General features: G+C 36.0%; 1 protein-coding gene and 1 long non-coding RNA gene across 2 annotated transcripts in view; one reads left to right on the forward strand and one right to left on the reverse strand.

The window, feature by feature from the left end:
* Positions 1 to 17,439, forward strand: part of LOC125659164 (uncharacterized) — a 42,773-nt gene extending 25,334 nt beyond the window's left edge. Inside the window, exons 12-18 of the mRNA XM_048890751.2 lie at positions 6,275 to 6,333; positions 9,156 to 9,256; positions 9,454 to 9,542; positions 10,751 to 10,819; positions 11,043 to 11,096; positions 16,133 to 16,223; positions 16,747 to 17,439. Coding sequence (XP_048746708.2) covers positions 6,275 to 6,333; positions 9,156 to 9,256; positions 9,454 to 9,542; positions 10,751 to 10,819; positions 11,043 to 11,096; positions 16,133 to 16,223; positions 16,747 to 16,817 — 534 coding nt within the window. The 3' untranslated portion in view covers positions 16,818 to 17,439. The remainder of the gene's footprint in view (positions 1 to 6,274; positions 6,334 to 9,155; positions 9,257 to 9,453; positions 9,543 to 10,750; positions 10,820 to 11,042; positions 11,097 to 16,132; positions 16,224 to 16,746) is intronic.
* Positions 12,516 to 20,181, reverse strand: LOC130050294 (uncharacterized). Its single transcript, XR_008798734.1, has 3 exons — positions 19,416 to 20,181; positions 16,383 to 16,487; positions 12,516 to 13,340 (listed from the first exon to the last, which is right to left on the reverse strand). It is a non-coding gene; the product is annotated as an uncharacterized LOC130050294 (long non-coding RNA).
* Between the last annotated feature and the right edge of the window lie 4,454 nt (positions 20,182 to 24,635).

The raw sequence follows: 24,635 nt of genomic DNA on the forward strand, positions 1-24,635 counted from the left end.
AGACAATGAAAGGTGAAGATAACGAACAGTGATCAATCTCATAACTCCTATAACCAATAAAAAAATAGAGAGCTAGACAAACACGGACCCATGGATATATCAGGTGGGATCAGGTGCCTAGGAGGAATAAGCATCCCATGTCGACCGGTCACACCCGCTGTGAGCCCTATATCTTGATCAGATAAATGAAGTAATACGTAGTCAAAATCAGTGTGTCAAGAACGGCCTAACAATCGGTATGTAACACATCAGACAGCATTTGACCCTGTGATAGGTTACGTATTGGCAAAATAGATCGTTATAATGACCATAGACTTTGCGAAATGCTGACTTTAAACGACACTGTTGAAACCTCTGTACCATCAACTTGTTTGTCAGTAGCTTGCCCAGATTTAAAGAATTACGTATACCGTACGCAGAACAGGCTCTTGTGTATCGAATCTGTTGAGAGATATGAACTCCATAAGCAGGTGATAATGGAATATTTACATAAATATGGGAAGTTGACGATGGAGAATCTGAAATCATAAAGTTGAGTTGATAGTTTGCCGTTAGTATCTACTTTCAATAAAATACAATGTATCTAAGTATGAAGCAGAAATGGACGACTCTTTGGTGTCTTTTATGTCGAGCTCTGAGGGATATATCGAATCGACATATAAATGAAAGTTGTTGTTAATAGATAAAACGTCGTCGATATATCTAAATGTCACGAATTAAAGGCCACAAGAAGAGATTTTTTCTTCTCACTTAGAAGTTTCTGAATCAATTCTGCTTCATATGAATATAAAAATAGGTCAGCTAACAAACCTGATCACCAAAGAGCACGACGATATTATCAATGGGGAACTCTAGCATAGTTTTTATTTTAACTTCAGAGTACGTGTGCGTGGAATCAGAGTGGTGTTTAACAAAGTAATTTTTAGGATGATTGATCACTAGATATGAATATTTCCTTTTTTCATTTTTTGTTGAAGAAGCAACTGTCTATGATTTCAAAAAGTCTAGTCTTTAATTTATCGCGAGGAATGGTTCTGTAAAGTGTTGAAAAGTCATAGGTTTTGATGTTGTTGATCTGAGAAAAGTTTTGCGATTTCAAGTTAGCTAAAAGTTCTTTAGAATTTTTTAGAATCCACATTTGATTTACACCACTTCTAGCATATGTAGTCGCACAGTAAGTGTGAAGTTTCTCCTTCACAGCTGTTAATATTTTCGTGAGGAACAAAGATGGGGCTTGGTAGAGCACTTACTGGATCCAGCAATATATCTTTGTTTTTAAGGGTTTTTACGTAGTTTTGGAATCCAGTATAGGTACGGTAACTCACATTCATTCAACCCACCGACTGGAATACTATATGTGCCTAAAACTGAAACATGGTTTCGAAGAATTTCATCTTTTGAAAGGGCAGTTGGAGTATAGGTACAATTACCAAAGGTGGAGTTAATGCCAAGTTGGTTTAAAATACAGTTGTAATAATGAGCCTTACAAACAAAGACAATGTTGTTACAAGCTTTGTCAGCTGGAACGAAAACATATTCCTCATGTAACCTATATAATGTTTTTATCACTTCTGGTTTACTAAACACAGAAGGATAAATAATACATTAATCATAGAGTTCAGTCTATATTCAGGTGTTGAAAAATCCAAGTATAGACTAGCTGAGGCTTCTTCAAATAACGTATGTGAAACTCTCAAAGGAAGAGAGTAAAGTTTTTTACGTATATGATTTGGACCTAATTGTCTGTTGACGTACAATGTAAGTGAATCAAACTTGACATAATTTATACTTGGTCTTTTATATGAACCATATCCATGACTGTGTTTCCGTCTTTGAGTATTGGGATAGAGTCCCATCACATTAAGTTATTTCCTTGTGGACTAGTCAAATTTCCCACATCATATATGTAAGACTCTAAAGTTCGATGATTGCTCTAAAGTGCGATGGTCACGCCAAAGTGCGGTGCTCTGCGCCAAAGTGCGATGGTTTGATAGCGTTACGGACGCCAAAGTGCGATGGTCACGCCAAAGTCCGATGGTGGCGGGTTCAACAACGTTTGTGACGTCACGTCATTTTGACGTAAATCTTAACGTCCTTCAAAATGAAACCGATGAAATATGAAGTTAGTTTGCCCTCAATGAAGGTTCTTTCTGCTGACGCCAACTTCTGCGGGATGTATTGGAGTAAGGCACGGGTGATTAAGATTGACATGGACGACAGCAACGGCAAAGCTTACAGTGTTGAGGATTGTGAGAAGGGCAAAGTACATTTGTTGTCGAACTATCTACTTCGCCCAAACATTCTTTAATTCATGATCATTTAGGCTATTACTTGTGATGTACACGTAATACATTTCTGGGGGTATGCTATAATGCAAAACATTCTATACGATTTCGCGTTGGACAATTTTGTGTTCATTAACACGACAACTAAATGGTAATGCAATAAGTCCTTATCCTTATTTTTTGTGCATGGATTTTGCACTGATATTTTGGTGAAACAACACACGGTTGATACAGTCTGTACCAAAACAGTGTGTAGTTTACAATCCAACGGACTTCGGCGCTCCATCGCACTTTGGCGCATTAGTATGCATCATCGGAGTTTGTCGTTTCGACACCATCGCATTATGGCGCATTTGTATCACACTATCGCACTTTGGCGTATCAGACCATTGCACTTTGGCGAACGAGTGTGGACCATCGCACTTTGGCGTGTCACACCATCGGGGTTTGGCGCAGACCATCGCACTTTGACGTGACCATCGCACTTTGGAGTCCTACATATATATTATCATTGCATCCATATGGAAATGCAGTACCTAGGGTCCTGATCTAGTGATCTTCTCGTTGTCTACGAAAAGGAGTACTTAATATTAAATTACCAAAGCGAGATTATTACCTCGTATTGCCCTCCAAGAAATTTATGATCGGGAAATAGGATGCTTCTAAATGTTCCACAAATAAGAACACAGACTCACTACTCCGCGCCAAAACTTTGGAACGCCTTACCACTTGGATTACGCCAAGCCAAATCTCTGGACATCTTTAAGCGACATCTAAAGACTCATTTTTGGGAGTTGAACTATGTTCAATCTCCCTGGGTCATCACGCACTTTTCTGCGCAGTAATTTGTATTGATTTGTATAGTGGTCGTCAGCGGGGGTTCTGTGTCAGCTGATTTACTCCTAGGTAAATCAACATAAACTTTTATAAACATCCGCCATTAAATAATCCATGTAACTTTTCTGAATTGATCTAATTTTGATAATTGACATGTAAGTAAATGCAATGATATTGTATTCAAATCAATTTGAATACAAGATTTCGATCAAATTGATACTGATATACATAGAAAAATAAAAGATAAGGTTGAAAATTGTCGTTTGTAGCGCAGCGTCACCTATAAACATTGATAGGGAAACGAACGACAACTGCACACAAGACCTATTGACACCGTGGCGCGAAATATCGAATATGGTGCGAAACCTCAGAAAATTTACAAGAAATAACTCTACAACATTGTGTATGTGTATATATTTGGGTTTTTTTTAATGTGATATAAAAAATGCTTGATGTTACATGTATATTGAATTAAAACACGTCATTCCCAGTCAACAACTTTCGATCGGGATCGGAATACGAAATAAAATTTCTTATATCCGGTTGCAAAGTGAAACTGCTTCATGCTTCAAGTTATTGAATTACGCAGTAATTGCACGTTACACATTAGAGAACTGTTCCTTTTAATAAAGAAAGTCACAAAATAGATACAAAATGAGTGTACCTTATTCATTACTGTTACCAAGCTTTCGTCGGCGAAAATCTCGAAATGGAGTGTTTCGCTGCGCTTGATGACGGTAAGGTCCACATTTTCTACGTGAGTATTTTGATATTTGTTTATGAATTTTTTGCGCATACATGGTATGTCTCGGCTAGGAATAATGGAAACTTTCTCACCTATGTATGTAAAGACATATTAATCTCTATTTTTAAAAATGTAGAACACTTTTATCAAATGACAATGTTTGAAAACGCTTAGAGCCCCGATGTCAGAATTTCCTTTTCCAAAACATCAATATGTCAAATTCATTATCCTTTTCGAATAGTATGTACCATATTTTGTACCAGTTATCCATTTTGAATCCCCTATTACAATGGGATTTTGCTGCACTCTGTAATGTTTGAGTGGATGTCATGAGTGTGTGTCAAACAGAAATTTTAAGAGCATGGGATAAGGTGCTGCCATGTATTACTTCACTATCAAAGTTTAACCCAGTTGCCACAATGTTGAATTTATGCTGCAAAAAGGATTGGAAATTGCTCTGGTCAAAACACATTGTTTATTTGTCTACAGATGAAAGAGACATGAGGATTCTCCCTCACAAACTGAAAAAAAAATAGTTATGGATCTTGTACATGTATAGTTTATTAATCACTATAGATTTCCAGCATCACAAGTCTGATTCCACAATATGCTTCCCATACTGTCAGGTTCATTCACCCCCTGTTTGAGCCACAGTATAATATCCCAAATACCTTGGCAATAAATAACATTATTTGACTAGTGTTTCATTTTTAGCGGAGTTGCGATGAAGTCGAACTCGGCTTATGATCTGATGAAGTGCCTTTGGGCGGGCAGGCGGGCACGCATCAACGTTTCATTTCCGCACCATAGCTCTTGAGCAAATTATAGGATCTCATTCAAACTTAGATGGATTGTCAGCCTCAGTAAGATGAGGAAGCCTATCAATTCTGGGGTCACTAGGTCAAAGGTCAAGGTCACAGTGGCTATAAATAGACTGAAATTTGGAGAAAATTTTGTTTTCCGCACCATACCTCTTGAACGAATCATACGATCTCAATCAAACTTAGATGGATTGTCACCCTCAGTAAGACCAGGAAGCCTATCGATTCTGGGGTCACTAGGTCAAAGGTCAAGGTCACTGGCTATAAATAGACTGAAATTTGGAGAAAATTTTGTTTTCTGCACTATAATTTTTTAACAAATTATAGGATCTCAATTAAACTTAGATGGATTATCGCCCTTGATGAGACAAAGAAGCCTATTGATTTTGGTCAAGGGTTAAAGGTCAAGGTCACAAAGGATTTAAGTCGGCTGAAATTTATGTACGCAAAATTTTGCTCCCTGCTTGATAATTCTTGCAAACTTTTCTGCCGGTTCCCTCTATGCCCATTCCTTGCGCAACTCGGCTTGTGCATCTCCGATGCCGGACGATTTTTAATTTTTTTGCATTTCATTTATTTTGAGTTATTATACAATTATTTACCATTCCATTGATCCTCTACAGGACTGTAGTATACTCAGGTGACAGTTTAGCATATTGGACTACCTTTTCAAGTAATGAATCCTTAGAATTAGCTACAACTAGGATTAAACTTTAATGTATATATACAGGGGAAAAAACTTCTTCATAACTGCAAGGCATTGCTAACCATATTGATTTGAATGTTTGGGCCATAATATGTGGTCACATTTTTCATGAGAATATAAAGGGGTGAAATTCTAGAAAACAACAACACGACTTCAGTTACTCGAGGAGCGTTGTGGCCTATGGGCCTTCCATTATCCATGTTTGCTGTTGTAACACTTTGAAAAACAACAACAGTTGATTTGTATCTAAAATCATGATAATATTCATTCATTTATCCCCCTACCCTTCCAGTGCTATCTGTTCTAACTGAATTTCCACAATGTTCAACTCCCATGAGTACTTTCAGTACTTTGATTTAATATTGCTTTTAATATCTAGATAAAAGACAATTCTATGTTATTTACAAACTGTTTTAAAGTGTTTTACAATCATATGCATGTACCATCATTTTTTATGTAGGACATTGTTGTTTTTACTTTGAATTGTATGCTTTTTATGTAAAGCGCTTTAGGGATTTTTAATTGATTAGGGTGCTATATAAGTCTTAGTATTGTATTGTATTCTTTGTGTGTTGGTAAATTTCTTCCAAAATCCTTACCTTCATGGGCACGATGGAGTAGTCCGGTAAATTGAAATGCTTGTAAAGAAGTTGGCTACCAACATTATTTATTTGAAATATGTGCCCCGATATTCTTTTATCAAGTGAACCCTTAGTTTCTCCTACATGAATTAAGCCACATAGGTTACACTCAATAGCGTAGACAATGTGAGAAGATCTACAAGTCAAATTGTAAAAAAGTTTTGGTCGAGATACTACTATTCTTTGAAAACTCTTTATTTTCAAATGTCTTTAATTTGTGGGAGTCTGTCTAAATGTAGGAGGTGAAGATAAAAAGAGTACGAAGACTATCTAAAGCCAGCGCATTGCCAAAACTTGGGTGAGTTTCTTGTTACAATTTAATTTAGATAATCTGAAATCTAATATTCATTGCGTCACTCTCTCACCAAGGCTTCATCTGCGTGACGTGCTCTCGGGTGACATTAATAAATCACATTGACGCATATTCTTACGCATTTGATAAAGAATATGTAGGATTGTTTTCAATTATTGCCTATAAAAGTCAAATGTTGCACGTATTCCTTATTTCTACGAAACTACGAAACGCCTCAAAATGTTAAGAACAAGTCACTAGTACACTTAATAGTGTGATTTTTTTAAAATAGAAAACTATCGATATATTTTTTGCAAATTGTTTGTAATCTAGTTAGATATCTGAAAATTGTTTTATCGTGTAATCATGAATCAGAATAGAATATATTTACGATTATGCACCGTGTCTACCGTTCGCAGTATCTCAGTGGTAGATTGTTCGTTTCGTAACCTGAAGGTCGTGAGTTCGAGCCAAGCTCGTGCCATGGGCGCTTTAAATCTAAAACGTTAAAACGTAGATAGTGATTCATTGCTCCATCGCCAAACGGGCGACATTTAGAAGTGAGAATCACCGGCCTTTCGGTTATGATCTTAAACACGAAGTTCCCGTGTCGACGGCACGTTAAAGAATGGTCTGGGTCTAAAGGATGAAGTAAAATAGCTATACACTAAGGGTCCTCAATATATTTTTAACAGTTGTACTTTTATGATTTAATTGTTACATAGAGCATACATCCCCCACGGTATAAAACACTGAGTTTAAGCTTGGTTTTCCTCATTAGCTGAAATTCCCATAGGCATTTGGTCCCGCCCATACTTTCACAGATCTGGAAACATGTGGGCGATAGTAGGTACAGTTAAATCATTTAGGCTGTACTTGTATATTGTTAAAAACTTTTTAATTTTGTATGGCGGTAATTGTGCCCCATATAGATATTTAAAAAAAAAAAAAAAAAGATAAGCAAAAAATCTACTAGAATTTCTCCATTATGGAAACTTATTTGAACTTCATCACTTATCCGGAATAGCTTAGTCTCGCTTTCCCCAGTCTTTCGAGAATTAAGCGAGATTAGGAATAGTTTGCTCTATGCGAAAGACGATATCACGTGATTCGGATGCATTGTTCGAGTTTTAGAAACATAAACACACCCTCAACGTCATGATTCTAACACAATTTACAATGATCGAATTAATGTCACATGATTTGAAATCGGGGAAAGCATGGGGTATATTAATATTCCTAAATTGAATATTGTCTTTTGTGTTAAGACCCGTCCACTTTGTTTATCATTATTCATGTAGGAGTACCATGACGAAAGCTGCTTGTTATGAGGTTTTAAAATCATTTGATATTTCGGCATTCCTCGTGACAAAAACAGAAAGGGAACCGTAAAACCCATACAGAAATCATCGTCTTGTGTACAGTAAAATTGCTTGTATTGACCTATGAAAAATGGGGCCGACTCCAATAGCTGTATCACTTCATCCTTAGTGGTACTTCACCTACAACTGGTAACGTCTCCATATGAGTGAAAAAGTCTCGACCAGCTGTAAAAACAAACGAAACACTGATGTATCTAAACTATAGTAGAATTTAAGCAAGGAACTACTGATTCATACGGTATGAAATTCAAGGCGAATATGGAATAAAAAAGATTGCCTCCGCGAGTAGAGAGGTTTGAATATCTGCACTTCTAGCGTTTTCACAGACGGTAAAAAATAGACATCGCGAGGTAGCTTCGGAGGATTCGACCCGAGCAAATTTTACTTAATCTATTTTGTTTAACACAAGTGAAGTTTCTTCTTTGCTGTTTCTTTCACGTATTCATAATACATATATATGAACAATCATATATATATATATATATAAAGCACAGAAAATTTCACTTTATTTGGACCCACTTCCGCCTCTACCCGGGGTTGAACTCACGACCCGCGGAACCAAATCTCCTAGCAGCATGTAACCAGCGCACTAGACCGCTCGACCATCTAGACAAGTCTAAAAACTTGCTTTCGATGACAATGGAATTCTCGCCACACTGGAGATTTGGTTCCGCAGGTCGTGAGTTCAACCCCGGGTAGAGGCGAAAGTGAAATTTTCTGTGCTTTATATTAATTATTTCTTCACTTAGGGCAGTTATGTTCATTTAAGAGTCCATTGCTATTTCAGTGCTTTATATAAAATATTTCAAATGCAATGTGTATCATGTATGATCCTAAATTTACGTTAAATAACTGTATCCCATTTCCATTCTCAATAACCGTGTAGCGTGTGACAGTGTGGCAAGAATTCCATCGTCATCGAAAGCAAGTTTTTAGACTTGCCTAGATGGTCGAGCGGTCTAGTGCGCTGGTTACATGCTGCTAGGAGATTTTGGTTCCGCAGGTCGTGAGTTCAACCCCGGATAGAGGCAGAAGTGGGTCCAAATAAAGTGAATTTTCTGTGCTTTATATATATATATATATATATATGGCGGTGGATATAAAATTACTCTATATACGATTGTTTCTTTATCTAGAAAAAATGACCGAGTTTTATTTATTCAGAAACACACACAAAGAAGAAGTATGCAACCAATTACTGAAGTGAATATAAAATCTATAATTTAATTCTTTCAGTGGTATATGCATTTGAGTGCGAATCCAGAAGGGGTGGCCTGTCATTCATTGATTGTTACTTATTTTTTCTTATTTTTATTTAGTTACATTTGTCAAAAATTAAATGTAAGACTCTTTGAATTAAAATAATACTTGCTAGGGGTTGACCCTTCTCCTTCCGGTGAAAAAAAACTGGATCCACGCATGCAATTACTCTCCTCCTTTTTCCAGTGGTCTTGGGTATTCAACAAAACCACTGCCAAACATAAGCACAAATGGGAATGGATCAACTAAGGAAGAAAACTCAACCTCAAACAACCTTCCAACATTAAGTAAGTAATTGCGTATTTCCAGAAGCATTCTCCAGAAACATCACACAGGTATATAGTGTTCTATGGTTACCATCCCCATTGTGAACTTTTACGTATAATTTGTAAGATGAATTTCCTTTGAGTAGTTTCCAATTTTCATGTCAACCTACACGAAAAAATCTTTTAAATTTTACTCTAAGATTTGTTTTATTTTTCAGCTGAAAATCCCATTATTGTGGACCCAGTGACGAATAAAATGAATGGACTTGTATACCTAAGACATTTCGCCCATATGTCTCAGAAGTTTGTGAGTAGAACTGTGATATATAGTAACCAACGATTTTAGAAATTGATTAGAACTTCTAAGATATATTTCTAGAAAAGTAAATTATGATGCATATCCAAATTGTTTATACTTTTACAAATCTTGCTGTACATAACCCTATCGCTAATAACGAGAAATTCATCCACACTTAATTTCATACACCAACCTTGAATTCATGGTACATGTACATGTAATATCACTTATGTGTTTGTTGCCTTTGAATAGAATTTTTTTGGGGGAAATTACTCGAGAGCAATAAGGATTAATGAAATCAGTAATGTTTGTTTTCATAACGCCATTGTATTGAAGATTTTGTTGTAAGACTGAAGTCGTGTTTGGTTTGGTAAAATACAAATCGAAAGTGATCGATAATACATTAATTACAAACAGGATTTTTTGAAACTGAATCCAGATTCTAGAATCTAACTTTGTCCACAAAAGATTGTTACTGTTTCACGAGGTTCCATGATGACTGAATATTATTTTTTAGTTTTCAGTTGTTTATAGATAAGTGATAGAAAGCGGAGAGGGAAGCTTTGTCTCACCTTTAATTAATTTCGTCAAAATATAAAGGTCCTCATCAAACGTATCATATTTTGATGGAAAACAAACAAATCCAAACTGATCCAAGTGATTTAAGCAAATCCAATTCTGGTTTTGTTTGATTTCGTATGAACTTGCATTGTATATGACATATTTTCTACCAACCACTATATATGACTAAAACCTATTGAAATTTGACTACAGAACATTGAAATTGAATATATTTCCTATCCATAAGATTATTAAATGACATGGCGACATAAAGATTTGACATGTCGACAGAATCGTCTGACGAATGGATGGGAGAAATGCATTACCCTAAACTTGCCTCATTACTGTATAAGTTTTGTTTCTATGGTTTTGCAAAACTATTAACAACAGAAATATGATAATTATGCTTCGTGAAAATGATACGCAAGCATCCTGTAATATTCAGGCATGTCGTGGACCAACAGCGGGTCTTGGTTTAATGTTGGACCGCTGTAAGTGTTTCAGTAAAATATATGTTTGAACAATGTGGTTCAGGTGAGCATTATGACCCCTGGGCCTCTATTGCCTGTCCATTGTTTTATAAACAGGCATAATTTCCCTCAATTTTTTCTTAGTATGAAATATCTATTATAATTAACAAATAAAATTGTCCTCAGATTTTAGAGCACTGGACAAAGTTTAAGGAATTTGACAAAAACGGGGACCAGTCATTAGATCTAACTGAAGTGAGTATGACTTTCGTTTGACAAGGGGGATCTTATGTTGTTTTTGTTTTTTTCGAATTCCAAATATTATTATGTCAGCAAAAGTTACACAGCATTGAAAACTTAAATCAAATGTTTATGATTTACATGTACTTTCTAATGTGTTTTATTGAAAGAAACATTACTTTCAATATGAAACTTACAAGAGTTTGTCATTTACAAGGAATCTAAACATGTTTTCCAGGTATCAGAACTTTTACGAAGTATAGGACTGCAATGCTCACATTCGCAGATTGAGGTAAAGCATTCTCGTGTATTGTAGTTGTATAATAAACAAATATGCCAATTCTCCCTGTCCAAATGCTGACATCCAGTCAAAGCACGACATAATGTAAATGAGGTTGTCTACCAAAACCTATAATTAGATAATCTATCTGGTTTTAGAGTTCATATTCTAAATAAAATTGTATATGACATTAAAGGCAATCATTTCAATCATACATGCAATACATTGTATAATTGAAATTACAATTCTCTACCGTGGATAGTTTATACTTTTTTAAAGAATGATATGAAAGGCGAAGATAACGAACAGTGATCAATCTCATAACTCCTATTAGCAATACAAAATAGATAGTTGGGCAAATGAAAGGTATATTATTTCAATATGATGTTCTCGAGGAAACAAACATTTCCCTTAAACACTCCTACATAAATGACACCTTGCTTGTAAACCTTGGTTGAACGCACAATTAATAATAATAATACCATACTTATATAGCACCCTTTTCATACACTATGTACGCTCAAAAGTGCTTTACAATGCATATATACCTTACAACAGAATGTTATACACATAATACATGGAAAATAAATAAAACATTAAAAAGCAATGATACAAAAGGCGCTATCACATGTAAACAGTCTGTAGATGTAGCTATCCTGATTGTACATATAAAACATGAAAACACAAGATACCATAAATATGCTAAATAAAAAATAAACATCAGTTTCAGGGCGTATTAAAATAATAATAATAATGAAATACACACACACACACACAGCAAATAATATTTCAGTTATAATACATTAAAACATAGATTTATTTTTTTAGCTCACCTGAGCTGAAAGCTCAAGTGAGCTTTTCTGATCACCCGTAGTCCGGCGTCCGTTCATCTGTCTGTCTGTCCGTCCGTCTGTAAACTTTTAACATTTTTGACTTCATCTCAAAAACCGCAGAGCTAATTTCAACCAAAGTTGGCACAAAGCATCCTTAGGTAAAGGGAAATCTAGATTGTTAAAATAAAGGGCCTGGCCACATTCCAAGGGGAGATAATCAATAAAAGGTCAAAATAGAGTAGGGTCATTAAAAAATCTTCTCAAGAACCACTGGGCCAGAAAAGCTGAAATTTACATGAATGCTTCCTGACATAGTGCAGATTCAAGTTTGTTCACATCATGGCCCCCAGGGGTTGGATGGGGCCACAAAAGGGATCAAACTTTTACATACTAATATATAGGATAAATCTTTAAAAATCTTCTTCTCATGAACCACTGAGGCAGAAAAGCTGAGATTTACATGAAAACTTCCTGACATAATGCAGATTCAAGTTTGTTCAAATCATAGCCCCCCCGGGGGGGGGGGGGGGGTATGATGGGGCCACAATAGAGATCAAAGTTTTACATATAAATATATAGGAAAAATCTTCTTCTCAAGAACCACCGAGCCAGAAAAGCTGAGATTTAAGTGAAAGATTCCTGACATAGTGCAGATTTAAGTTTGTAAAATCATGGTCCCGGGGGGTTGGATGGGGCCACAATAGGGGATCAAAGTTTTACCTACAAATATATAGGAAAAATCTTTAAAAATCTTCTCAAGAACCACTGAGCCAGAAAAGTTTGAGATTTACATGAAAGCTTTCTGACATATTTCAGATTTCAGTTTGTTAAAAGCATGGCTCCTAGGGGTAGGATGGGGTCACAAGGGGGGGATCAAAGTTCTGCATACAAATATATAGGGCAAATCTTTAAATATGAGCCAAGGTGACTCAGGTGAGCGATGTGGCCCTTGGGCCTCTTGTTTTTATAAAATATCACAAAATGGTACTCGAAAATTAAACACACAGTCAAAACAGACAAGATAATCTTAATGCACTGAAACAGCAAACACGAATAACTGAAATGATAGAAACTAGTCCTGGAAAACGTGATGGAAAAAATGTGTTTTCAGTGACTTCTTGAACGCACACAGTGTTCTACAGTCCCTTACATGTCCTGGAAGGGCATTCCACAGTTTTGGAGCTATTGTTCTGAAACAACTAGAGCGACCGATTGTTTTATAGACCTAAGAATTTCGGGTAGGCTTATATACCTTTAGTAATCGTTTGATATAAATTGGGCATTCACCATGTAAGGCTTTGTAAGTATAAGTAAGTATCTTATATTGTGTCCTATACTGCACAGGTAACCAGTGTAGTTCTCTTAGTATTGGAGTGATATGGTTGTAACGAGAGGTCCTGGATATGAGACGTGCGGCAGTGTTCTGAAATTGAAAGTGCACTGTTTCGGAAAGCTGTCACATTTAAGCATTGCTATTATTTATGTGGCGTAATTCTAGAAAGTTATAACAAAAAATTCAAATTCACATTTTACTTATAATGAAAATCCTCCCCTTCCTTGACTTTATATAACCAATTAATGCATGTTTTGTTGAGTTTTTTTTCTCTCTTTTTCTTTCTTTCTGTTACTACATACTTCAGAAATGTCTGTGTGAGAGGGTATTATTAGAGAATAACCCTTGTGGTCGAAATATAAAATCCACCAGTCTTTATATTGGAAATTCTACCACGGTCCGCCGGTTTTAATTTTCTATATACACTTTGACGTAAAAAACAGAATTGTTTCGTCGCCGAGTTTATTGGAGGTTTTATACCTTGACGCCATGTGCAATGGCATTCCTTTAGAAGAACTTTGTACATGTATATGTTACAGATATTGCTATAGTACGAGGGATTTTCGATATGTAATGTGTATTGTACCACAGCGCGATAACGCTTTGCACGATTTCGTGGATGATGATCCTCTTGAATAGCTCTATTCAATTTATTTCCAACGGTATAAACACGGGCCTTCAGCTCCACATAGTTCTAAACTTGTAGTCATTTCAATAGAGTCAGTCGTTGACCACTGTTGTAAAAATGGTTGGGAAATGGGATATTGAAGAAATATTAAAGAAATTAGAGCGTATATAAAAGTTCGCACAAAATTCAGTAATGCAGATTTTTCTGAATTGTGGGAAGTTTATGGCTCTGATAAGGTATCTTATGAGACAGTTCGTAACAAAATATGGCTAACTAAACACGGTAGAAGGCCTGTAGTTGCCAAAGGAACCATAGGCACAAAGAAGGTTTTTTATTGCATATTTTTCTCATGTGACGGTATAGCCGTACAAATTCCGGTTACGAAGGGCAAAAGTGTTACAGATCGGTATTACCGAGATGTTATACTAAAAAAGCCCAAGAAATATGATCATAAACGACGCCCTGTTTCAGGATTTAGGCATGTTCGTCTACTTCATGATAATGCTCCATCACACATCTAAGCTTGTGAAGCAATTTTTGAAGTCGGAGAAGGTTACCGTGTTGCCACAACCACCATACTCTCCAGATCTAGCCCCATGCAACTTTTTCCTTTTTCCAAAACTTACAAAGTTCCTATCTGGTCGTCGTTACAAGTCCAGACAAGCCCTAGACTCAGCCATCAGTCAGTGCCTCAGAGGTCTACCTAAATCAGTGTGCCGTGACGCATTTCAGAAATGGATTCAGAGATTTCATGAAAACCACGGAGAATACTTTGAAGGGATGTAATGTTCATTTCACTATTTGAGTTGAATGTTTTTTAGATATCGTAAATTACACATTACGTCTCGAACAACCCTCGTAGAATAGATTGTTTGAAAAGACCAAGACCTGATATCATACTTTCCAACAGGTGTAATCCCCTTCTTGCGTCATCACTTTTTTTCTGACGTCGGTATACCGCAGTATACTACCGGCTTTTGCACGTTCGATACAAGTGACGACACATGAGGCATATCATGTTTACTTCAATTTTAAATGAATGACTTATGGCTTGGGTAGAACATAATGATGTCATCTCTGACGCACAATTCGGTTTTAGACCTTTAGGAACTATTGATGCCATTTTTGCCTTGCAAACTGTAATTGATGAATATATTTCTAAGAAAAAGAGGCGCTATTGCTGTTTTATAGATTTATGTTTCATGTTTTCATTAAAGATGTAAATTTTGTGCTTCAAACAAACGAATCTTATGAGTATATAAGATATTGACAGAGACATCTGATAGTGCTTGTGGTCTTTATTTATGTATAGTTACATTCACTGTATGTTTTCTACTTGATATCTGTTAAATTCCATTATTATGAGGACACATTTTGTCTCAGTCCGGTTTTTAGTGCCGTCTCTTTAGAGATCCGGTGTTTAGTGCTGTCTGTCCGCGTGATCCGGTTTTTAGTGTCGTCTGTCTGCTTGATCCGGTTTTCAGCGCCCTCTGCCCACGTGTTCAGAACCCTGTAACCTACTTCGCGGCATTATTGGAAAATATGTGTTCTGGTTTATTCCATACCTTTTATTTGAATAAGTATAATACATTACGCTTACCCTTATCATAGTTTATGTGTTTTGAGTTTGTCCTTCTTGGACTATTTAATAGAGTGTTTTCTTTGGTGTCATAAGAGGCGACTAAATAGGGCGGTCCTTCGGATAAGACCGCAAAAACCTAGGTCCCGTGTCACAGCAGGTGTGACACAATAAAGATCCCTCCCTGCTCAAAGGCCGTAAGCGCCGAGAATAGACCTCAATTTTTCAGCCCTTCACCGGCAGTGGTGACGTCTCCATACGAGTGAACAATTCTCGAGAGGGACGTTAAACAACATAAAGTCAATCATTATACTTATTCCAAAAAAAGGGTAAAAGAAATAAAGCGGAAAACAATTTCCAACTATGCCGCGAAGTAGGTTGTAGAGTTGTTCACACGCGGACAGACCGCACTAAAAGCCGGATCTAACTGGATTGAAACAAAATGTGTCTTCATAGTTGCAAATGGCAAGCAATGGGCTTCAATAGAAATTGTGCGGAAGGCACACTCTGTATGTAAACATTTAAAGTATCAAATCTACCTTTTTCCATTTCATAAGGCTGATATTGGGTTCTTGGGTTGATATGACTGTAGTACAAATGAAACGTCATGAAACACTACTAGTATGTACAACTTTGCACTGAAAACAATGAATCCCATGTTATTATCTTTTGCAGGAAGCAATGGATGAAGTCGATCTAGATCACTCTCATACTCTGGACTTTTATGAATACTTGATGGTGGTAGATAAAGTAACAAGAAAATCAGGTAAACGTTTTTTATCCTTAATTCGCTGCTGCCTTTGGTTGTAGATATTTACAATTACGTATTTAACCAAAGCTTTGGACAAGGACAGTATTTGAGCTATTCATAATCAGAATGCATGTGCTTATAAGGGTTGTTAATTTACCATTAATCGCCACTCACCTGGCAGTGATTAGAGAGACGAGCCTACAATCTCACTTCCGCATTTGAAGATCCCTCCCCCTGTTTACCGGTGTAGGTGGCTTCCAATATAAGTGACGTCATTATCTGAGTAAAATATTCGATGACGTAAATCAAGCAAACTATGAAAATAATAGCCTTTATATAAATATGTGTCATTCTTTCCTATGGTGGAAGGTTAAATAGGCAGCAAACTTGACCACCTGCCGATCGATTTTCCAGACTAATTAGTGATTTAGTCCAGCCATAGGACAGAGGGATGGTCCGGATTCGACCGCGTGGAAGAGGGAGTAATTAACAGATTCATTGAATTGATATTAGATATTAATGATATTCTTCTCTACAGGGAAAGCCGCCTTATTTAAACAAGGCATGTCTAAACAACCTGAGGGTACAAAGGTTTGCGTGGTACAGTGACGGCAAGAGTGCTACTCAGAGACGTTCGCCTTTCCAAGTGACCTTGCAAGACTTGCTTTAATTGATGTTAATACAGGCACGTAGAATCAGGAGGGAGGATGACCCCCCACCCCCAATTTTTTTTTGGACATCGTTCCATTTGAGGCATTTTCATATGCAAAGTAAAATGTATCGGGTGATTATTCCCTCTCTTCTTGTTTGTAGAAGTATTAAATCGTAAAAATAGTTGAACAGATGGCGAAAGATGAACGCCACCTCCCGTATTTCGAAGTTTGGACGAAGCAGGGTTAAGTGGGGGTGTGGGGGTATTTTTCTTCTTCGTTTTCTTTTTTTAATACTTTCTTACAAATGATGCTACGTGTCTGTAACATACGCTGTACATCTACGTGTCAAATAGATGACACATATCAGTCATATTATGATAACTGTTGTATGACGTCAGATACATGCATATTTAAAAAGTTGTGAATTGTATTATTTTCATTACATTTCCATGAATTTGAGAAACGGTAAGTTATTTGATTTCTTTCAACATGTATTCATTTTCCGCTCTACATGTAATATCCATTTGTATTCACGTTATATTGTTATTGCATTCTTGACAATAATTTTTTTTTAAAAGTAATAAAGGTTTAGGCGGGTGTCCATGGTGATAACCATGTTAGTGTAAATACTGTCAAACACTGTTCCGTCCCGTGGAATATGTCTCTCTTCCTTTTTTTCAAGGAAGAGAGACATATTACTTTGCACCTGTCGGTCGGTAGACCACGTGTTGTCTGCTCAATATATTGAGAACCATTCACTTGATCGTAATGATATTTAATATGTGGATTGGTTATGAGTAGAAGAGGACCCCTATTGTTTTTTAGATCAAAAGGTCAATGGTCAATCTACTCTAGACTTAAGTAGACACTGTCCGCTTAATATCTTGAAAACCCTTTGCTTGATAGGCATCAAACATGGTACACCCCAAGGAGTAGATGACCCCAATTGATTTTTAGGTCACATGGTCAAGGGTCAAACTGGAAATAGGAATATACTGTCCACTCAATATTTTGAGAACTCTTTGCTTGGCAGACATCAAACTTGGTACACTGGTACATCTTTAGGAGAAAATGACCTCTATTGATTTTGAGGTCACATGGCTAAAGATCAAGGGTTAAACTGGACATAGTAACATATTGTCTCCTACATTTTAAGAATTATTTGCTTGATTGGCACCAAACTTGGTACACTAGTACTTCTTCAGGAGTAGATGACCCCTATTGATGTTTAGGTCACATGGTCAATCCACCCCTAACAAAGGAAGATATTGTCTACTCAGTATTTGGATTTGGCGATACTACTATCAATTACATGATGCATGTGTATAACCCTTTTCAATCTTGCACATATCTCTTGTTGAAGAGTTATGAACCAGGGATTTGACAGTTTTCCGGACTTTTTGGGCTATCTCAGCTGCTATTGAATTGAAACTCTATACATGAACTTGCTTATATCCACGGGTTACAGATTAAGCTATAAAGCAACAAAACGACATCCTTTGTAGCCTGTCATCACAACGATGTCTAGTTACAATTGTTTGAATACTATTTGATAGTATTAAAATTTGATTATTTTCAATATCCTGGCATTCTGCGTATCATTAAGTACAGAATCCACTTTTGTTTTTAAAATACATGTTGACAATATTTCAAATGTCATTTATCAGGGTTTACGTCGGAAGGCTAAAATGACCTCCCTCAGAATTTTGTATAACGAATCATATAAAAGGTTAAAATGACCTCCCTCAGAATTTTGTATAACGAATCATATATTGCCACCAATCAATTAATATTTCAAATGTCATTTATCAGGGTTTACGTAAGGAGGTAAAAATGATCTTCCACAGATTACATAAGAAGTATTATATTTATATACAGTGTATTGCCATCAATCAATCAATATACATGTAGTCGTCTCGCAGTTTATAACAAAATGGGTAGCTCGCCACCGCGACAGCTGTAAATTTCCCAAGTGGGGGTTATATTATGTTTTAGATCTATATTGCTATGATTGTGTATTTATTATGATTTTTAGAATTTTACATTTGTTTGATACCAAGTAAAGGTAGGGTGGATATGGGGTTCCTCCCAACCTCGCCCGTTTTCTATCCCTCCCCTCCTCCCCCTCTCTTTTTCTCTCTCTTCTTCCACTCTCTATTCTTGTCCTCCTTTATTCCTCTCCCGCTTCTCTCTCTCTTCTTCCACTCTCTATTCTTGTCCTCCTTTATCCCTCTCCCGCTTCTCTCTCTCTCTTCTTCCACTCTCTATTCTTGTCCTCCTTTATCCCTCTCCCGCTTCTCTCTCTCTCTTCTTCCACTCTCTATTCTTGTCCTCCTTTATCCCTCTCCCGCTTCTCTCTCTCTCTTCTTCCACTCTCTATTCTTGTCCTCCTTTATCCCTCTCCCGCTTCTCTCTCTCTCTTCTTCCACTCTCTATTCTTGTCCTCCTTTATCCCTCTCCCGCTTCTTTCTTGTATCTCCTTTACCTACCGTATGACATTCACAGAGAACCTCGAGAAGAAAATAGTGTTTAGTTAAACTTTTTTTTAACTTACTGAGTGTGCTTTTATCATATGATTCATAAGTAGCGCATTCTCGGGCCAAGCTCAACTCCGGATCGTACATGCAGTCACTCTGCCGAAAATCCATTGACCAAAATATAGATATCGCCTGTAGTGAGGAAAATAAGTGTAAATTATCTCTATTGGCGGTAGAAAAAAAATCGAAAATCCAAAGTCGGATAGTAAAGACACAATTTGGTTCTTGAAAAGCGTTTCATCATAGATAAAAAAGAAAAAGAAAAAAAGATCATTCTTGTTGATATCAATAGAAAAGCATGTTTGAATAAAAATCAACCTGAGAACCAAAATGCGTGTTTCCTAATTTTTGCAAAATGTTTCATACTTCGGATTTTCGATTTCAAACTAGTGACAGACAACATGTGAAAATTGATTAACAGTGAGTAATTGTTGATTTCCTTGTGACAGATACATGCATTATTGTTAGAGTTCTGGAAATAACTTTTCTTATATGCAACGTCACAGGTTCCGGTGTATAACATTAAATAGTGACCTGATGAAAAACGACCCTAGGGTCAATACTTAATGTTAAAAGTTGACGCCGATCAAAATTTAACGTTAAATTTTGATGTTTAAAAGTCGCTGAAAAGTGATCAACATTAAATTTTGATCAGTAATGGGGTCATTTTTATACGTCCTTCGTCAGAGTATTATGTTATGGTGCTGGTCGTCCGTCTGGCTGGCTGTCCAAGGTCATGTTTTCCGGACTTTTTTGCGTAACATATGGGTGTTTAGCTTTTAAATTTGGTCACAACTTCTGCGTTTTAGCTGGATTGGTGCACCATGACCTAATTCCATACTCACAGTTTTATCTGATACAAGTTTAAAAAGAGTATTTATTTCCATTAATTAGATTTAAAACTAACAAATTATCAAATAAAATATATAGGTCATCACACTTGTTAAGATGCGAGACATACATAAACAGAATCATATATCACCGTCAGAAAATTGCAATTTTCCTTAAACAACGTTATCAAAATTTCGTAAAAACTGGTTATGACAATATCATAGCATTCGTAACAATTTCATGAAACTGTTTCTTCACAAAAATATACAAAATGTCTGTAAAATATAAAGGAAACATATTGCATAATCGACTTGATAAAGAAATCAATGAAAACAGAGTTATTGCCCTTGGATTCAATATTTTTATACTTATCATTGATTATTCATCTATAATTTAGACTTTTGAAATAGTTCATTTTTAACAAGAATTTTTACAATAACTATCGGAAAAGACTCCAACAAAATTTATGTTCCTATCATGCATAAATCTAAATAAATCATTGATTTTGCAAAATCTGATGACATCACAGGCGGGTGGAATTACTTTAAGGCTACAAGTAGGGCAAACGACTTTCCGGGCTTTTTTCGTTATAGAAATGCAGATTTTGTCCTGAAATTTAGTTACAGGTTTCCTACTAGAGGAATACAAGTTCAATTTGCATTTCAGCTGGATTGGTGCACCATGATCTGCTTTAGGGGATAAAAGTAGGTCAAACAGTTTTCCAAAGTTGTTTTTTTTCGTTATGGATACAGGTATTGCCCTGAAATTTTGTCACAATTCCCCTCTCAGAGAAATACATAATCAGTTCACATCTCAGATAAATTGGTGCACGATGACCTACATAAAACTTTTCCATTCAAAATGTGTGTGATATCAATATTCAGATTCCATAATGTGCTTACAGGTTGAATTTCACTGTCCGGCGGGCGTATGCTGTACCGCTCTTGTTAAGGGCTACTTAAGGTAGCTCCATCCTCATGTGACTTATCAATATTAATGGTTAAAAGTGGAAAAACTTTATTAATTTCCACTAAGTATAGTTTAATTTAATTAATAATCAAAGAAAATATATATGTTGCCAACTTTTTAAAGATGCCAGACATACAAAAACAGAAGTATATATCTACATCAGAAAATCACACATTTTCGTTAAACAGAATATTAAAAATAGATAAAAACTTGTTGAAATGACAAAATTTAAATATCAACAGTTTCTAATTCATAAATATGTATAGATCAATAGTGGATATTAGGGAAACCAATATATAATACACATTCAGTAAAGGAAATTCCACCATAGGAGTTATTGCCCTTGACAACATTTTTTTAATCATAAATAATTGATTATCGATGGAAAATAAACTTTTTCAGTATTAATAGTTTACCAGATTTTTTATTATATCTAGTGAACAAAATTTCTCAGAAAGATATATTTATATCATGGCAAAGTTTAAATTATTAAGATTTTTGCAAAAACCTATGACATCACATGAGGATCGATCAACCTTAAATGTTACATACATATTGTAAACGTTTAAAATGGATTGCCAAGAGAGAGAGCGAGAGCCAAGGTATCGTCATTTTCCAGGCAAACGAAATTTAAACCCAAAAACAATGCCATCTGCCCTTTCCTTCGTCTCCGAATGCAGCATACCACACCCGAGATTTAATAGTCGAGGTTGTATGTTTTGATAGTTTTTCTGAGTGAAAGGTGTTGACAAAGGCATGGTGCCTTTTACGAAAAACCGTTGTGAAGCAAAGCTTTGAAAGAAAAACTTTAAGGGCAAACAAGGTAAATAACTGTTAAACAATTCAAATGTTTAAGATGATATGTATTCCGGTAGCAAATTGTTATAATTGTGAATCAATGTTTTCAGATGCATATACTTCGAATTATGTTGAACTTTATTAATGCGCGCGTATTAAACTTCCCATATTTTCTTTGTGGTCAGAATTATGTACAGTTGCCAACTGGTGGTTGTAGAAAATAATACATGTACATACATACGAGTATAAGAGCTTTTAGATTGTAGTAGTATAGAATATTTGATACACTCGTAACATGTAACCGTATACATTGAATCTGTTACTCATCAGAAGAAAAAGAATTTAATTTTCATGATTTCAAAAATTATGTTTAAACTACATGTATAATGTATTGACACATAAAATATATTAGGTTTGCCCTTAGTACTGGGGAATCCTACAGGTATTTACGAGGGCTGTTCGATATGTAATGTGCATTGCACCACAGCGCGATAACGCTTTGCACGATTTCGTGGATGATGATACTCTTGAATAGCTCTATTCAATACCTTTCCAACGCTATAAACACGAGCCTTCAGCTCCACACAGTTTTAAACTTATAGTCATTTCAATAGAGCCAGTCGTTGACCACTGTTGTAAAAATGGTTGGGAAACGGGTTGAGAATATTGAAGAAATTAGAGCTTATATAAAAGTTTGCACAAAACTCGGTCATTCGGTAATGCAGATTTTTACTGAATCCGTCAAAGATTCAGGAAAATATGGCCGACCTGTGACTGTAACAGGCAAGGCAAGTGTCTCAAATGTCAGGAAAATAATTGAAAGTAATGGCAGATACACGATTCGTGATATTGCCAAAGCTATTGTGGGTGCATTTCGTTTTGAAGCGTATTTTGAAAGTACGAAAGATTTCTGCCAGATGGATACCGCATATATTGACAGATGACCAAAAACGGGTACGAGTACAAACCGCTAAGTAATTGCTCAAAATGTATCCCAAATTCAATCAATGACAATTTGCAAACATTGTTACTGGTGACGAAACATGGATTCACCATTTCGAACCAATAAGAAAATTTGGAAACAAAATATGGCTAACTAAACACGGCAGAAGGTCTGTAGTTGCCAAAAGAACCATAAGTACAAAGAAGGTTCTTTATTGCATATTCTTCTCATGTTAAGGTATAGCCGTACAAATTCCGGTGTCGAAGGGCAAAAGTGTTACAGATCGGTATTACCGAGATATTATAAAAAGCTCAAGAAATATGATCATAAACGACGCCCTGTTTTAGGATTTAGGTATGTTCGTCTACTTCATGATAATGCTCCTTCACATACATCTGAGCTTGTGAAGCAAATTTTGAAGTCGGAGAAGGTTACCGTGTTGCCACAACCACCATACTCCTCAGATCTAGCCCCATGCGACTTTTTCCAAAACTTACAAAGTTCCTATCTGGTCGTCGTTACAAGTCCCGACAAGCCCTTGGCTCAGCCATCAGTCAGTGCCTCAGAAGACTACAAGGTCAGTTCTACGTCACGAGTGCTGGTACGGAGCTCCGATTGGGGAAAATTGCAACACCCTCTTTTTGACTCTATATTTAAATTATATGTACATGTATGAAATTGTAAAAATCCTTTGCTCGAAGGAGAAACTGGAATATGGAAAAGAGATGGGGGGGGGGGGGGGGGTTACGATTTAGGCAAATACAATCGCCCAAACGTGGTAAATGTAATAATCGAAATTAATTTTAATAATCATTCCGCAAAGGAGCAATAGAAAGTATAATTGCATTTAAATATTCATCTCGTAAGTCACTTAATGCATTATGAACAAATAGAATGATGAAATACAGGAAATCATGATATTTTTTTTTCATGAGCTTTAGTATCTAAAATTTATTAGCCAAAATATTAAATATCGTTAGGCCCCCCCCCCCCCACCTCTCCTCCAACGCCCATGACGTTCCTTGAAAGGTTTTCCTTTGCATATTAAAATGAATTTTACGTAGGTACAGATTTTGTTATTATTTTTCTTCTTGAAAGATTCAGTAGCAAAAGACACAGGCACTCGACGTTTTAAATATCTTTGATTTTTTTTAAAAAAAATTCTTCCTGTAAACATAATATTTACAAGGTATATCACGCCGCCATCTTGGTTTTCTTTCTTTACCAGCTGCATCGGTTGAAAATTTCGGCGAAAAGTTCGATATAATATGATTATTACACCCCTACCATTTAAAAGCAACTCTGTCAAGGTCTTACTTCTCACATCGTCATGGTGAACTGGAAATAAAGTCTATTTATCGGCTATAATCAACCGTCAAACATCGTCTTCTGCTTCTCAAATACGAAAAATCGCTGAAAGGTGGACGGAAGTTGACGTAATTTCGGGATAGCCCTTTTTTCATTGGTCGATAAAATTAGAAATAGTAAATACTATAATTAGCAGTAAATATGTTCTAAAGAGCGAGGTAATGGATCTTGAACACTATTCTATTAGTATTATGGCATGTCAAACGTTGCAATATTTGATCTTTTCCATTTGTATGGTATAAATTTCCATTCGTATTCTATATTTTCCATTTGGATTGTATAATTTTTCATTTGCATTGTATAATTTCCATTTGTATTGTATAATTTT

Source organism: Ostrea edulis, chromosome 9 (genome assembly GCF_947568905.1).
Source record: "Ostrea edulis chromosome 9, xbOstEdul1.1, whole genome shotgun sequence".
NCBI lineage: Eukaryota > Metazoa > Mollusca > Bivalvia > Ostreida > Ostreidae > Ostrea > Ostrea edulis.